Below are 18,387 nucleotides of genomic sequence, written 5' to 3' on the forward strand. Positions count from 1 at the left end.
TGGCTTGTCAGTGTATATCATAACATATGGACAAGATACATTAGTGGTAAAACTCTACTTTTGTACATTAACGTGCCAAATGTAATGGGATAGTCTTGCGAATGATTTAATTGTCCAAATGAACCAAAAGTTAGAAAGAAAGACATAAAAAAGTTACAGATTTTTTAAAAGTAGCAGTACTTAAATCATTATGAATTATCTGAGGTCAAGCGAGGTCTGATATTGGGCGCAGATGGATGGGCATTCCATTTCCAAATTTGTGCCAGTATTTAATGCCGTAATTACACTTTGGGCGCGTGTTTCCACGTAGATCCACATAAACACAACAGCGAGTGGAAATGGAGGAGCTACTGAACGCGATGTCACGTGACTGAGAAAGCCTAAAACTCACTGGGCCTACGTTAGGCTGTCTGAGGTCATGTAATTATATATCACAGGCTATTACACACCTTCTAAATATAGAGAACTTTTACCTTCAGACACTGAAAATGGAATTATTTTTAATAGGTTTTATCCTTTGTATGTAAACACATTGGATAATTTTGAGGCCAGCAAAAAAAAAAAAAAGAATTATTAAGGTCATCCCCAACTATTGTACGATGAGTCATCTGTATACAGAATGTACAGTACCGGTCAAAAGTTTGGACACTTTTCTTTTATTCAATGTTTATTTTTCTTTTTATGCTTTTTTTTTACATTGTAAATTTAATATGCAACCGGAATATGTTTTATACTTTAGATTCTTCTAAGTATCACATTTATCTTTGAGGACAGATCTGCACACTCTTGGTAATTTAATCTCAGTGTCTTGATGAGGTAGAGTCACCTGAAATAGTTTTGAGTCTTGAGGGAGTTCCTGGAGGTGCTGAACAATAGTTGCTGCTTTTCATTCATGCTGTGAAGCTCCAGCTCATCCCAAATCACCTAAAATCACCATCTCAGTTAATCAGGTTTAGGTCTGGAGATTGGTCAGGTGGAGGCTGGAGGACATGTCTTTAATATTAATTTACTTTGGTCTATTACTGTATGTACATATGCATATTGTAATAATCTCTAATAATCTCTAATAAGGGTGCTAGGACTGATAAGTCATGATATCTATGAATACTGTATTGTTTTTCAGGAATCACCTGCTGATATTCACTCTCCTCTGACCCCGCCCGTCACCGCTGACCTCTGCCGGTTGAACGGTACGGGCGACGATGTCACCTTGTCTGATGCGTCGCCGAATTCGGAGCTGCAGTCAGATCTGTCCCCCACGACCCCGACACTCGCGCACAGGTAACTATCTGAGCGGCAGCTGCGTTCTGCAGCATTTGAGTGTGCTCCACAGAAAGCTACCAGCTTGGCGTTGTGACTGTGAGAGGAGCTTTCACAGCCCTTGACGCCCACTTGATCCGAGTCCACGTGTTGTTACTCATGCCGTGAGTTCGGTCTGCTCAACAGCCCACCGTGGTTTTCCAAAAGCACAGCTAGCCACCTTACATCATCTCAGCTTAATGTGCTTTAGCTCTCGATCACCACTTGAAAAACACTGACAGTCTCTGGATAAGAGGACACTAATGTACAGCGGCCCGGCCGCCTGCTACGCCCACACCGCAGCTGTCTGCCAGCTATTTAAGGAACACATTTTGCCAATTTTCTGTATTTTTCTGCTTTTAAAGAGCTTAAAACATAAAATATTGACCAAAGCAGTTTGATTTGCTAAGTAAACATTGTTACAATTTAAAAAAATGTATGATTAATCCCAAATTGTTTGGTTATAACTGAGCTACAATGATTAGTATACACTCAAAAAAAGCATAAATGACAACTGTATTCAGACTACAATTCAAATCACACCTTCACAAACAGTAAAAAACTAAATCTTTTGAAAGCGAGAAATAGAAACCTCCAAATTTACACATCAAACTTTTCATTGCTCTCCAGCAGCATTTCTAAAAAAAATTGTCTCTCCTCATGAAAATTTGATTAAAGGACCCTAAACTATTATATGAACATTTAAATCCAGCATGGAGTGCCAACATCTCGCAAAATGTGATGCCAAATTCCCCAGAATGCAAGTGCAACGGCCAAAACAGACCTAAATATAGTGTAATTCTAAAACAAGTTTTCTTACTGTGGGAACAAAGAGCTTCATAACTTCATCCAACACACAGATAATGATAAAAAAAGGAAACTCAAAACCATTTTCTCTCCAATTTACACGGCCAATCACCCAACCAGCTCATTAGGACTCCCCCTATCACTAGTCATGCTCCAACTCACCAGGAGGGTGAAGACTAGCACATGCTTTCTCTGATGCATATGAAGTCAAATACCGCCTCTTTTGAACTTCTGCTAATGCAACATTACAGAGTAGCATCACAGCGCACTTGGAAGAAAGTGCAGCGACTTGGTTTCGATACATCAGCTCACAGATGCCTCATGCTGATCGACATCACCTTTTGGAGTAATGTGGGGAGAGAGGGCCATCTACCCACCCAGAAAGAGAGCAAGGCCAATTGTGCTGAATGCAAGCTACATGATCGGGATTCGAACCAGCGATCTCCTAATCATAGTGCCATTGCTTTAGTCCGCTGGGCCGCACAGAGTCCACCTAATAGGGTTTTTTTAACCTAAAACAAACTACTTACTGTAGGATGATGTGCTAAATTCACACTTATTTACACGCTCTGAGAAATCCGATTACTGAGCTAAAATTCACTTTTCTTAATCTGGTTTATAGATTTTACTCTGATTTAAGAAACAGAGTGTGCTGTTTGCATGTATACTTGAAACTCACTGATTGATTTCTGTCTGTTTGATTACTTTGATTACTCCGAATCACGTATACTACGATATTTTTACATGTAACATTTGCTGTGTACTGTTTATATTAGAAAATGACACACAGGCTCTCCATGGGATCTCCAGATTTTTTACCAATGCCAAAACATTCCTTGTCAAATGATGCATCCCCCACGCTGAGCAGACTTTGTTGATTAGGTCGGAGTAGGCATCATCTGTTTGTGCGCATCCCGTGTAATAAGTCAGAGCGTTGACTCAGCGATGCCTCATTGGTCACACAGTATGACCAGAGTCTGTTTCTTCAGGATTAAATGTTTTGTTTTCTATCTTTTTTTTTTCAGACACGTGTTTAAAGCATGTGGGGTCTGCTCCTTCTGATAAAAGCCGCTGGGCTCTTTGTGGACGTTGGTGTTTTGCTGAAGCACGCAGCAGGCAGGCTGGGTTTTGACGTTTGACGTTGCGAGGTTTTTCCACAGTGCAGCGTTTCTTTATGCATAATTTTTTTTTTCACAGTAAAACCTTTTCAAGATTTCTTTCTTTAATGACTGCGAACTTTGCATTCCTCTGATGTTCTGTAGCCTCTTAAAAGGACTGACTCTCTTTAAGCCTGTCTTTGTTGACTAAGCATTCCACTGTAGCTAACTGTTAATACAAGCTACTCGCTAGCAGTTAGCATGATGTTACACTCCCTCATCAAAAAAATGTTGATGGATTGCAATGCTGTTCATAAAGAGGAAGATAAAAGTTAACAGGAACAATAGACTAATATGGGATATATGTTTTTTATTTAGAAACAGAACTTAGAAATTATTTAGAAATTAGAATCTAGAATTTACTTAGAATTCAGAAGTAGTGTCGTCTTTAGTGAGACAAAGCGAGACTCATCACTGAAGATGACCTTCTGCCAAACTGCCACTGTGTCCAGAAGGCCTAGTGTCCAGAAGGCCTAGTGTCCAGAAGGCCTAGTGTCCAGGCCATGATGTGGGGTGCAATTCCGTGTGATTCCAGATGAGCTTAGATCTTCATGTTACGTTAATGAGGTCCTAACTTTTCTTAAGATACTGTACCCTTCAGTGTGCAAATTCAGCAGGACAATGCTCATCCACTTACTGCTGCCATCTTAAAAGCTTGACTTCAAGACATAGGGTCCTATCGTCTGGAATACAGGTGCGCCACTGACTGATTAAAACCCTGACCGCAGTCAACAGTCAGCTGCCCAATCGTATTTTAACCATACAAGAATGCCGTGCACACTGTGCACCCTGAGAGCGTGTATACCCCCGCTCCTTACACCCAAACACGGACGCACTGTTGAGCGTAAACCCACAAACCTGACTTTTAATTCAACAATAAACAGAATAAAGAATAAAATAACATTGCTATTCCCTTAAATAAGCTGGTAACGTAACTTCAAAGCGTCAACACGCAGGTCAGTATCATCTGCTGCCAACTTAAAAGCTTGACTTCAAGACATAGGGTCCTATCGTCCAGAATACAGGTGCGCCACTGACTGATTAAAACCCTAACTGCAGTCAACAGTCAGCTGCCCAATCGTATTTTAACCATACAAGAATGCCGTGCACACTGTGCACCCTGAGAGCGTGTATACCCCCGCTCCTTACACCCAAACACGGATGCACTGTCGAGCGTAAAACCCACAAACCTGACTTTTAAACTCCCTTAAATAAAATGGTAACGTACCTTCAAAACATCAGCAGGTCAGTATCCTCTGCTGTTTCGCATAAAAGCATCACTCTGTAAAATACCAACGTGCCAAAGTCAGAGCACACCTCGCTCTCAAAGAGAATGACAACTTGCACAGTGATTGGTTTATTTCACATTATGCCCAAAACACCCATCATCAATTATGAGAATTTGTGCGTTTCGAGAAGCACAAGGCTCATTTTTGGCGCCTTCATGATAACAAAGACACACCAACACAACCCTAAATCAAGCTACATAATAAACAATTGATCGATGCGTTATAGATCGCTAAAATAGGGCCCATTGCCAGACAACAGACTTCCCCAGAATTATCCCTAATTAAAACAGGTGTGGGATGCTTTTGTATTACACACTACTTTTGTTGCCCACAACAGTCTAATTCTTGGATCACTAATTGTTCCTGTTAACATTTATCTGTCGTTTAAACAGCATTACAATCCAACACTTTTGGACCTTCTGGATGCAACTGTTATAATTGGTGCCAACGTGTTTTTTTATTCACTGCTATCAACACTGGCAGGTTTGATTGAACTACCTGTTCAGCTGTTTTGTTCCTAATATGCAGTTTCTATCCTCAGCCCTGCAGGGAAGTCTGTATATTTGTTGTGCAGGACTGTAAACCTCTTGTGATTTTGTGACTGTTGAAATGTTTCCTGTTGTATTTATTGAATGATTATGCATTATCTGTAACTCCTTCTGGAAATAAGAGTCTTATTTTCTGAATTTGATTAAATATCACAACCTTCTCCCCAAATTTCTCAGGCTGTTGTAAATTTGAGTTGTCTTTAAATCTTTGTAAACTTAAACACAGTGCAGGTGAAGGACTTAAAGGGGAAGTTCTTCATTAACAGTATGGCGACAGAAATCAGGGATCATGATGATTACACAAAGTTTTGTTTTTTGTTATTATCAAAAATGACCATATTGTCATATATTACAATATATGTAATGTTGTTGATGGTAAAATAGTAAAAAGTAAACTTTATTAAAAGATCAATATTTGCCTTACAGTGTTTTAGATCAAAAGCATCTTGCAATCTATTATAAACTTGTGGTCCTGATGAAGGTCCTTGAAAACTAAACAATTCACAACAAATCAACCTGAATTACTCTGTTTTCATCTTATCCACTGAACTATAAAAAATATTGGTCTTACCTTTTGAAATTGTATAATCTATATTTACTATATATTTTCTTTAGGAATTATTCAATATGTATTATGAATCATACACAAACCACTATGAATTATGCAGTGTCTGGAATTAGTTATTAGAAACCATTATTGATTATTTATAAATGAGTATAAATGAGTATTTAGTGTACAGCATGAGATATTCAGTATCCACTATGAATGAATCAGTGACTAGAATTAATTATTTAGAACTGCCTATTAATTATTTAGTGACCAATATGAATTTTTCAGTATCCACTCTATTCCGTATCTAGAATTAATTATTTAAAAAACCCTATTAATTAGTTTGTGTTCAATATCATCTCATAAGTATCCACTATGAATTATGCAGTGTCTACAATTAATTATTAGAAACCACTATTGATGAATATTTAGTGTACAGCATGAGATATTCAGTATCCACTATGAATTAATCAGTGACTAGAATTAATTATTTAGAACTGCCTATTAATTGTTTAGTGACCAATATACATTTTTCAGTATCCACTCTATTCAGTATCTAGAATTAATGATTTAAAAAACCCTATTAATTAGTTTGTTTCCAATATCCTCTCATAAGTATCCACTATGTATTATGCAGTGTCTACAATTAATTATTAGAAACCACTATTGATGAATATTTAGTGTCTAGCATGAGATATTCAGTATCCATCATGAATTATTCAGTAATTAAAATTAATTATTGCCTATTATTTATTTATCCATTATTTTGTATCCAGTATGTATCATGAATTATTCAGAAACCAATAAGAAATATTCAGTATCTTCTATGGATTACTATTATTTTCTCAGAAACCACTATGAATTAATTAAGTGTGCAATAGGAGTTATATAGTATCCATTTTTAATTATTAAGTGTCTATAATTAATCAATCAGAACCCTTTATTAGTTATTTAGTGTCCAGTATGAGTTATTCAGAAACCAGTATGTAGTATTTAGTGAACAATATAAATTATTTACTGACTAATATGTGTTATTCAGTATCTACAATATATTATTCTGTATTTGCTATGAATTATTTATAAACCAGTATGATTTTTCAGTAGCCAGTAGGTATTATTCCGTAATAACAGTGACATTAACATTTAATCTCTGTCAATTAAGAGTGAGGAGGTTCACATACAGGCTTATAGTGTTTAAAGGGTTAAAGACAACAGAGTGTTGACTGATATCTCTAAATAAATCTATAAATAAACATAAAAAATGCTTTATCTTTGCTAATAAATGATCTATAACTAAAGAAATCCGGCTGTACTATAAATAAGGTACAGTTGGTGTGAGATGCTCCTCAAGTCATGTGATGCGTTCCCTCAGTGGGTGGTAAATTCACTCTTATGCAGCACATTATACAGTCACGTTGATGGGCTGTTATATCAGAGTGCTGGGTGGATGGATGGATGGATGGATGGATGGTGTGTTTAGGTGGTGTTTAGAGCGTTCAGATGAATATGATGAACAGCAGAATGTTATAGTGGTCTATGGAGGAGAGAAGATGTGGTGTTATATAAATGTGGTGTAGTGGATGTAGTGAGATATGGGTGGGAACACTGTATGTGTAATGTGCTTGGCTGGTGCGTGGACAGGCAGGGACAGTGATGTAACTGCTGAGGGTGATTGTTTATTGATTCATTTATGATTCGCTTCAAGGAACTCACTGAACTCACTTGTGCAGATGGGCGTTTATTTAAACTCCCATATTATTTCATATTGCTGGTTTTTACAACTGCTGTAATAAAGATTATTTTAATAGAGGTGCAGAATTAAATACAGACCAGAATTAATTGAAAGAAAGTCCAGAATTAATTGAAAGTTTATTTCTGTATGTTTTTACGTAAAATTCAGACATGCATTTGTATATAATTTAATATACAATGTCAAAAATAAAGAACAAAATGAAGATGAAGATTCAGAGTCAGTATTATCCATAAAACTTCCCAGCATCCAAAAAAATCCCAGCATTTTCTTAGTTATAAAAGAGACAGTTTACATTTTATATACAATCAATTTGAAAAAAAAAAAAAAAAAAAATATATATATATATATATATATATATATATATTTGGTCAGGCCAGAATATATGTAATTACTGTTTACTATATATTTTTCCCACTGATAATCAGGAAATTAAAAAATAAATCAGGACAAAGACAAAACAAAATAGTAAAAATGTAGGTTTTATAAACATTCATTTTACTTTTTTACTTTACTTTACTTTTACTTTTTGTAATTACTTTTTCTTACATTATTCAGTAATGATGAAGAAAATATAAAAAAATGTTCACTACAAAACTCAGACGAGAAAATAAAAGGGCATATTATTCATATGATAATAAAAAATATAAATTTTACAAACATTCTGAAAAAAAAATTCTAGGCAAAAACTGAAAATAAAATAAAAAATAGTGCTGCTTCTCATGAATGATCTAGAACAGTGGAAGCAAACATTTAGTCAACATTTTACACAGTTTAGTTCCATGCAAATATTTGCTATATGTGAGTTTGGTATCTAAATTCAAGCTGGCCCTAAGCAAGCAAAAATTTTGGTGGAGTCCCACAAGGTTCTATTGTCGGGTCTATTAGTTTTAGAAGTGGACCTAAAGTTGTGGAAAATTAGATGAGACAGATTCATTTAGCTACCACTTAAACAGAAACTTAGCATCTTAAACACCTACGCTTACTATTCAGTCATTATTACATATTGCAAAAACCATAATAATTTGTTTAATGGAGTCCCACAGGGTTCTATGCGAGGGCCTGTTAGATCATCGTTAATTGTGATCATAATGTAGCGACAAGAGTCACAAAACTATATGTGTTGCTCCTGCTCCAGGTGCACCACAGCATGGCTGACCTTACAATCTGACTGACCTTCAGGCCCTTATACCCTTTGTCTGAATACTGACTGGAGTCTCTTACAATTAAATTAAATTATATCAAGAATTTTGCGATCAAAACAATACAAGCAAACAAACAGTTAAATTAGTGCATGTTTTTCTTGTTTCTTAATCATACCGCTAACGGCTCTCTAAAAAAGAGAAAGCAGAAGGGATTACTCAGATCAATCAGACAGATATTACACAAATTAAATATTTGATTACTCACCAAAGATGAGGTCATTTCGGAGGTCATCTCTTTTGCTTTCAGTGGAATCACTGTTCAAACCTTTCTCCCTCTCGTTTACGCTCTGTCTATCTCTCTCTGTCTCTCTCTCTCCTCTCCCTCCCTTTGTCTTTTTTCTCTCTATATCTCTCTGTGTCTCTCTATCATCTCTTTCTTTCTCAATCTGTCTCATATTTCTTATATTTGTCTTTTCTCTCTCTGTCTCTCTGTCCATCTCTTTCTTTTTTATCTCTGTCTCTGTTCCTCTCTTTCCCTTTTTGTCTCTCTGTAGGTCTCACTTTACTTCTTCTCTTTCTCTTTGTCTCTCGCTCTCTGTCCCTCTTTTCCCTATCTTTCTCTTTCTTTTCTCTTTCTCTATTTCTTGTCTTCTTAAGTCTTTGCTTTCTGTCCTTCTCTTTTTCTCTCTTTGGCGTTCTCCTGTTCCTATTTCTCTTCTTTTTCTCACATTTCTCATATCTCTTTTTCTAACTTTGTCATTCTTTCTCCTTTCACTGTCTTTTATCTCTGTCCTTCTCCTGTCTTCCTTTTTTTTCTTTATAGCATTCTCTCTTTCTATTTCTTTCTCTCTTTTTTGTCTCAGTCAGTCAATACTTTTCTCTGTCCTTTTCTCTGCCTCTTACCCTTCTTTCCCTTTGCCATCTCCCTGCTTCTCTTGCTCTGTCTTTTTACACTCTTTCCCTTCTTTTCCCCCTTCTCTCTCTCTCTCTCTCTCTCTCTCTCTCTCGGCCGGGCTGCGTCTGCTGTGTGTCTGTGCTGGTATGCTGGTGTGAGGGAGCTTTATAGGCTGGTGGTGCAGTAGGTGTAGGAGTGTGGGCAGAGGAGCTGCTGTCAGTTGTAGTGGCAGGTGACAGAAAGAGAGAGAGAAAGAGAGAGAGAGAGAGAGGTGGCGCTGACGTCAGCGGAGAGGTGGCAGTGTGGTGGGAGATGAAAGGGAATTAGCGTGGCTCCTGGTGGGCCGTGGTGTGTGGGCGTTTAGCGTGCTGGAGTCTGAGGAGGCAGGCGGCGGTACGCTGTGGCAGGTGGGAGGCTGGGAGGAGGAGGAATAAGGAGATGTGCCGGGTAGGGGGTGGACGGGGAACGTAACACAAGAAGCCACTCACTCACAGTGGAGGATGCGAGGGGCTTTCTGTGGGCTCTAATCCACTTCAGTGGCAGCGTCTCAATACTTCTGCCCATGCTTTTAAAACGTGACCCACTTCTCTTCTGTTCCACTGAATGGAAGATTCGGCCTACTTTAAATTTATGCTGTAGCGTAAAATTATGATGACACAATTTCTTACCCACGTTTACTCCAAACACAGTCAATCAGCGAAAGTGATGTACAAGAAAGTTAGTTTCTGTAGTTCCTTTCGTTCACAGTGTTGACGCTAAAGTAGCTAACGAGTCGGGCTGAGCAATGTAGCTAAAAACTCATATCTCCATATGTTTCAGTCTGGACAAGTTTGGACACACCTTCAATTTTTCTGTTCTGATTTGAAACGTATCTAATGGAAAAACATGGAATTAAACAAAAAAAAGTTAAACAAATAAGTTTTATGTTTTAGATTCTTCAAAGTAGCCCTTCTAGCTTAGATAGATACAGCTTTGCACATCTTGGCTGGATTTTCTCAGTCAGCTTTATGAGGTAGAGTCACCTGAAATTCAGGCTTTCATTTAACAGCTGTGCTGAACTTGTCAAGAGTTAATGTGTTTGAGAGCATCAGTTGTAAAGTTGCAAAAAAAAAGTAGAGTTGGCATACAGTGAATATCTCTATTTGAGTAATGTTCTAATCCATATTATGTCAAGAACTACCTAACTAAGTAAAGAAAAAAAAAGTTTTGAAGCATGGTTAACCATTTTATTAGTATCAGAAATAACTTATCAGTGGCGAAATGTTCTGAGCTATTGGTCACAAAATCTATCTGATTTTGCTAGTTATATCTATATATTTGAATAAAATAAACATTGTTGTTTTATTCTATAAACCACAGACAACATTTCTCTCAAATTCCAAATATAAATATTGTCATTTAGAACATTTATTTGCAGAAAATGAGAAATGACTGAAATAAGAAAAAAAGATGCAGAGCTTTCAGACCTCAAATAAAGCAAAGAAAACAAGTTCATATTTATGAAGTTTTAAGAGTTCAGAAATCAATATTAGGTGTAATGACACTGGTTTTTATTACAGTTATCATGCATCTTGGCTTGTTCTCCTCCACCAGTCTTACACACTACTTTTGGGTAACTTTATGCTTTACACTCCTGGTGCACAAATTCAAGCAGTTCAGTTTGGTTTGATGGCTTGTGATCACCAATCTTTCTTATCTTATTCCAGAGTTTTTTTAATTTGGTAAAAATCATAGAAACTCATCATTTTTAAGTGGTCTCTTATTTTTTTCCAGAGCTGTATATGCTGAAAATTTACATCAGTGCCAAAAGTTTTAAACAAAAAAATAAAGTCTGCATTCAAAAAAAAAAAAGGATATGTTGCACATGCAGAACAGAAACACATATATAAAATATATATTTTAAACATATTCAGGTTTGTTATATATTTTGTTATTTTTTGCAGTGATTTGAAAATTATTTACATGTGGATTTTGACAGTGATTGATTTCGTTTTTGTGTTTTTTGCTTCTGGAATCTCTTTTTTGTTTCTGCTTCTGTTTCTGTTTTTGCTTGTATTTTTATTCTTATTATTATTTTTGCTTCTATATGTACATAATCTGCAATTTAGCATTAGGCTCTCATTACATTGCTTTTATTAGCTATAGCTAGCAATATTAGCCTCATAGCTGCAGTGCTAAATTAAAGAACCATACACAGGACAGAAAATGAGTCTAATATGAGCGCAGTGATGAAGTGTTATGTAACCACCATCTTATTTTTAGCATTTTAACCTGAACTGTTAGCACTCATGGAATTCGCTGTGGCGTGTACGGAGTCAGTGTGTCAGGATTTGCTGAACCTGTGAAAACTCACTCTGTGGACTGGATGTTTCCACTCAGCAGGATTTGTTAGGCGGCTTCTTAAAAGTGGCGATGCTCTCGAATGTGCTGGAACGGCTACAGCACACATTGTCTTTGACAGACAGCTCAAATTAAACAGCGCTCGCAGTCAGGCAGAATGGCATTGTAATTACATGCGGCCTCAAGTAGCCTCTTTCTGCCCTCTCTGCGCTTCAGTGCCGCGAGAGTAACTGTGATTTTTCTCTCTCAGATACATGATCTGCAGTAGAGGAAGGCATCAGCGCTTGTAAGAGATACTTTCTTGTCCACCCTCGGGCCGTGTTAATGACTGATCTACATATTCTGGTGTGGAATAACACTGTGGTGTTGAAAACGGTGCTATAATTACAAAATTAACATACTTTCTGTCAGATCACCTCAGGCCTGGTTTTAAATTTTAAATACAGCTTATTCCTAAATTGAATATTATGAATTTTTATTTTACACCATTTTTCTTACACAAAAAATAATCTGGAAGACTATATACTACAGTGCCGTAAACCAACTATACCCATATAAAATACCCATATATATTTATAATCTATAATAAATTTAATCTCTGTATAATATCCCTGTACTACTCTTTTATATCACTGTCCCACATTTGACTCAAATATTTCGAGCTATTTATTTTTTTTACATTTATTATATAATGTAATCTTGTCTGTTGCCATTGGTAACTAGATTGTGATTGGCCCATGCTATCTTAAAAATAGCACTCAACATGTGCAAATGTGATAATGGTGGATTTACTTATTCTCTCACATGGAGTCATAGGGCTTTTTTAAATAGTATACAGTACAGTGAACCATGGGGTTTATATGATGTTTTTGCAATACAACTCCTCTGAAACAAATTAAGAGAGCACTTCAGTTTTTGAATCAGTTTGTCTGATTTAGCTGTTTTTAGGAATATAGGTATATAGGTATTTAGTTTTTTAGTAAAATTAACATTGTTGTTTTATTCTATAAACTACAGGCAACATTTCTCCTAAATTCCAAATAAAAATTGTCATTTAGAGCATTTATTTGCAATATTACAAAGAAAACAAGTTCATATTATAAAGTTTCAAGAAGTCAGAAATCAATATTTGGTGGAATAACCCTGGTTTTTAATCACAGTTTTCATGCATCTTGGCATGTTTTCCTCCACCCATTTTACACGCTGCTTTTGGATAACTTTATGCCACTCCTGGTGTAAAGATTTAAGCAGTTCAGCTTGGTTTGATGGCTTGTGATCATCCATCTTCCTCTTGATTATATTCCAGACGTTTTCAATTTGGTATAATTAAAGAAACTCATTATTTTTTTTTTTTAAGTGGTCTATTTTTTTTCAGAGCTTTATATGCATATTGGATATGTCCTTGCCCTTACTAACAATCAGTATGTTGTTGTTTCCCACCAAGACTCCCTTCTCTTGGCTTTGTTTTCAGTGTTTAATTGGCTGTAAGAGCAAGATGTCAATTCTGACTAATATTAAGCTTTTAAAAATACATCATAAGTTGTAGTTATTGTTCTCAATGTTTTTTAGTAAATTATCTTTTTTTTTACTGTATTTAAGTTGTTCTTTGTGTACCTTGAGTACCTTCAGCTTACCCTTGTGTGTTTGATTTTTTTCTTCAACATTTTAAATTATTAAGTTAGCACATCTTGGCTTAAATTATAGTAATGTATAATAAGCACTGTTGTGTCTTGTTGTTGTTTGTTTGTCGTACAGCCCCACCGCCAACAAGCACTGGGAAGCGGAGTTAGCGGCGCTGAAGAGCAACAATGCTAAGCTAACGGCAGCACTGCTGGAGTCCACAGCAAACGTCAAGCAGTGGAAACAGCAGCTGGCGGCTTATCAGGAGGAGGCTGAGAGGCTTCATAAAAGGGTGAGATGAAGCTGTGCGATGACAAGATAAGGCAGGACAATCAAAGGTTCAAAGTCAAACTGACAGTGCGATTACACAGAGCACGTTCAGAGAGATCGGATAGTGTTTCAGATGACACAGAGGAGCACCTTTCTAATCTTATTCTGCAGCTATAACTCTTAATATCATATACACTGACATGCCAGATATCATGGGAGAGGAACTGGCAAAGGTATTGTGTCCAATGACGTTTGCCATGTCTTTTGCATAGACTGTGTATAGCTGGACAGAGCATCGTCTCTCAAAAGTGAAGCCACCACAGGTCGGGCGCCCCCTGCTGTTGGGTTTCAGAAAGCTGTGTAACCCCACCCATCCCCATAGGTTTCAATGGCAAAACAGACAACTTTCAATCACGTTTTTTTCTAATATACTGTAATTCTAACTCCATTATTTAAATGCAGCAGCTAGTGTAACCTCTGCTTATATTGTAAAAATTTTATATCCCCACAGAACTCGGTTTTTAAAATGTAATTCAGCTCTATTCAAAAAAAGGTGTGGTTATTGTAAAAGGGCTGGTTATGGGCGGGACCAATAACAGACCGTCAGCTCCGCTCCGCTCGGCTTTGCAGTCCTCAGGGGCGGGGTTATTTAAAAGAGTAGGCTGTCTCTCCACAGTCTTTTTCCCTCCTCTGGTCTCTACTGCGCAGACTCGGGTTTCAGGATCGCCAACATGGCGGAAGATTTTGGCTTCATTTTCATTGAATGAATGGGAACGGCGACACGGCGTCCATCCTTTTTTACAGTCTCTGGTCTTTTGTAAGTTAAAGAATGCTGCCATTCTGCCAGAGTCACTTGTGTGTTCACATGGACAGTTCCATACAGATGTTGCCACTCTTGATCATTACCACCCACTGAGCTTTCCACGTTGGGTGGTATTGACTTAAAGTACCAGTCGAACAATTGGAAACCCCTTTGTTAGTCAATGTTTTTCATTGTTTTCTCACATTGTGAATTAATATTGAAGTCGTCCAGACTATGCAGGAACACATAAGGAATCATGTAGTGACTTGAAAGTGTTAAACCAACCAAAATACTTTGTGAAGGTTTTAGGCTGGTAACTCTGATGAACTTATCCTGTGCAACAGAGGGAACTCTTGATCTTCCTTTCATGGGACAGTCCTGATAAGAGCCAATTTCATCATGTTTTTGATGGTCTTTGCGACTGCACTTGAGGATAGTTGCAAAGTTCTTGAAATGTTTCAGATTGACTGACCTTCATTACCTAAAGTATGTTTTTTTGTTGAGTAGTTCTTGCCTTAATATGGATTAGAACATTACTTAAACAGAGCTATTCACTGTATACCTGTAACTCTAACTCTTAAGAGAGCAAGAAATTCAAGTAATTAACTCTTCACAAGTTCAGCACAGCTGTTAACTGAAAGCCTGAATTCCAGGTGACTCTCCCACATAAATCTGACTTCGAAAATCCAGCCAAGATGTGTAAAACTGTTTCTATCTAGGCAAGAGGTGCTACTTTAAAGAATTTAAAATATAAAACAAATCTTGATTAACACTTTTTTGTTTACTAAATAATTCTGTATACTTTTTTTCATAGTTTGGATGATTTAGTATTAATCTACAATTCAGAAAATGCTTAAATAATACAAAAAACACTGAATTTAAGCCTTTTTAGCATTTTTGGCCAAATATTCAGTTGTCAAATATTCAGTGAACCTCTAATAACCAGTGACAAAGCCAACACTGACTCTTTCTGCCATGTGCTCTTTCAGGTGTCGGAACTGGAGAGTCAAAGCAGTCAAGCTAACGTGATCAAGTCCCAGAAAACAGAGCTCAACCAAACTATAGAGGAACTGGAGGCCACACTGAAGGCTAAAGAGGAGGTACCATCCCTACACTGAATCTCTATTACTCACTACTCTTACATCAACTGTAATGGACAGTAATGGACTTTTCTTCCCTCTTCACAGGAAATGGAGCGCTTGAGAGAGGAAGTGGAAAACGGCAAACAGCTACAGTCACAGAAAGAGACACTTGAACGGAAGCTAGAGGTGAGTACAACTTTCAGGAACGCATGACGCGGTTGGTTGACTGTATTCTCAGACCTCCAGTGATCACCAGTGAGGAGTTTAAAAACTCCAGCAGCACTGCTGTGTCTGATCCACTTATGTGGGCAGAATGACTCAAAACCTAAATGATAATAATAATAGCTGCTCTGTGGTGATCCTGACCATTGAGAAGATACTGTAGAGCAGGGGTGTCCAAACTTTTTTTGTTGGGGGCCAGAAGGAGAAATATATTTGAAGTCACGGGCCACAGACTCTGTAATAAAACAAATAATGAAATATACCACTTTAAATAATACTTTTTTCCTGATTATTTCATTTACACACCATTTTACTTGACTTACTATCTTTATTTTTGACAGTGTTGTGTAAACTAAGTTTTTTCAAATTGATGTTTCATTTCATGATGTCTCTTAACATAAAACTTCTTAATTACGGCAACTTTTAGACTCTTTGGCCCGTTTTTCTGCGCTAGAAATGCGCACCCTCTCCACTTTTAGACTCTTTGCCCCGTTTTTCTGCGCTAGAAATGTACACTCTCTCCGCTTTTAGAATCTTTGGCCCATTTTTCTGCGCTAGAAATGCGCACCCTCTGCGCTTTTAGACTCTTTGCCCCGTTTTTCTGCGCTAGAAATGTGCACTCTCTCCGCTTTTAGGATCTTTGGCCCGTTTTTCTGCGCTAGAAATGTGCATTCTCTCCACTTTTAGACTCTTTGGCCCGTTTTTCTGCGCTAGAAATGCGCACCCTCTCCGCTTTTAGACTGTTTGGCCCGTTTTTCTGCACTAGAAATGCGCACTCTCTCCGCTTTCAGGCTCTTTGGCCCGTTTTTTCTGCGCTAGAAATGTGCCCTCTCTCCGCTTTTAGACTCTTTGGCCAGTAAATTATCACCTTTAAGAGATCTACACCTCTATTAAAGCACTTTTTATCTTCCAACACTTTCTAGGCTACGGACTCGCGGAACAAGGAGCTGGAGGAGCAGTTAGCGGACGTGGAGCAGCGTCTGGAGGCCAGTCATCTGGAGCAGGAGAGCTTCCGCAAGAGCCTGAAAACACTGCTGGAGATTCTGGACGGCAAGATCTTCGAGCTGACCGAGCTGAGGGACAACCTGGCCAAACTCATAGAGGACAGCTAGAAGCCTTCACTTTCACCTCTGCCTCAAAACCTGTACCTGGAGGTACACAGAGACAAGAACGTACAAAAAAACACATAAATTCTCAGCCAAGACCGCTCCGGTGCAGTCCAGTCCGGTCCGGTCCTGATGTACTTTTACTCAAAGCCTTCTCGTCTGGAGGACTCGTTCTTAATATACTTAATTAAACCGTGTGATGAGCATTGGGTTGCACTTGAATTTGTACTTTTTAGGTGGGTAATATATTTCTTCAGTGCCACTGCTACCTACTTAGGTGATATTGCCCATGTAATACTTTTATTCTACTGATACTTTCTTACTGTTTCGTTTCCTTATTGTTATTAACCTATATACAGGTAGTAATCCTAGTGAAAAGTAGGCGGCCTACAAAGACGAACACGGCTGCACGTAGGCTCTTCCTTTCAAAGGTGCTGGTTTTCGCGTGCCTGGTTTAATTGGCATTACAGGACATCAACTATGCTGCTGAGGACACTGAAATCAATCACAACCACTGGATCGTCCGTCACGCTTCACGACAGGATGTTCCGAGCCATATATTGTAGCCAGACCCTGTCGGCTTGCCTCGTCACCTTCAAGGAAACTGCCTCAACGTTCAGTCGAAGCTTCAGGATGTTCTGCCGCTGACTTCTCGACAACAAACTACTCAAAACAAGAGACCTTAGGAAGCCACCAAACACCAAACTCTTAGATGCAGGTGTGGCACACCGGCCTGTAATGTACAATGAGCAATATTAGAACGAGTCTTTATGCCACCTCAGTGTATTTATCAGGTATTCCAGCTAATCTATGGACTAATGTGGTTTAGTGGATATACCCCTTCTAGTCCCTCTCAGACCAATTCTAATGCTTTCAGGCTCTGCCGGCCTTAGTCTACACACTTTTCAGCACTTACCGTTTCATTTGATGAGGACTCTTCTTTCGTTTTTCTTTTTCTCGAATTTACCAAATGCAGTGTGCTCAGCGTACAGTTTGAAGGGTATGTAATGTGTTATTATGAACTGTACTTGATGATGGGTAAAGCTACATAGAGCACTGTCTATAGGATTGTATTTATAGGTGGGGGAATTTCAATTTTGTTTCCCAACATTAATAAAAAACATTCAAAAATATCTCTCAAAAGGTGCTTAAGAACTGTGACAGTACTTGTGTGTGTGTGGTTTGTCCAAAGTGGTAATTGTTTATACCTTATAATATAATAATATGTTAAAGATGATCAGATTTAACCTTAAACTATTGGCTTTTTGTTTTAATTTTTTTGACCTGTGATTAAGTATCTACTATAAAAAAAAACATCTACAATTAACGATTTGTGTTCAGTACATATGACATATAATTTGATGTCAAAGTTTGCTGCTAAATATTTCAGTATTTATTATAAATGATTATAAATGATCATTATCTACACTTAATGAATCAGGATCTACAATAAACGTTTCCGTCGATATCAGAGATAAATGATTTAGGACCTATTATAAATATAA

At 37.6% G+C, this 18,387-nt stretch overlaps 1 protein-coding gene across 2 annotated transcripts in view; it reads left to right on the forward strand.

Moving 5' to 3' along the window:
* Positions 1-18,015, forward strand: part of homer1b (homer scaffold protein 1b) — a 51,348-nt gene extending 33,333 nt beyond the window's left edge. For both annotated transcript variants that reach the window (XM_007243942.4, XM_007243941.4), the window contains 5 exons: positions 1,124-1,281; positions 13,536-13,692; positions 15,462-15,572; positions 15,660-15,740; positions 16,700-18,015. In XM_007243942.4, the coding sequence (XP_007244004.3) occupies positions 1,124-1,281; positions 13,536-13,692; positions 15,462-15,572; positions 15,660-15,740; positions 16,700-16,888 (696 nt within the window). In that variant the 3' untranslated portion in view covers positions 16,889-18,015. The remainder of the gene's footprint in view (positions 1-1,123; positions 1,282-13,535; positions 13,693-15,461; positions 15,573-15,659; positions 15,741-16,699) is intronic.
* The last annotated feature ends 372 nt before the right edge of the window (positions 18,016-18,387 follow it).

Source organism: Astyanax mexicanus, chromosome 22 (genome assembly GCF_023375975.1).
Source record: "Astyanax mexicanus isolate ESR-SI-001 chromosome 22, AstMex3_surface, whole genome shotgun sequence".
NCBI lineage: Eukaryota > Metazoa > Chordata > Actinopteri > Characiformes > Acestrorhamphidae > Astyanax > Astyanax mexicanus.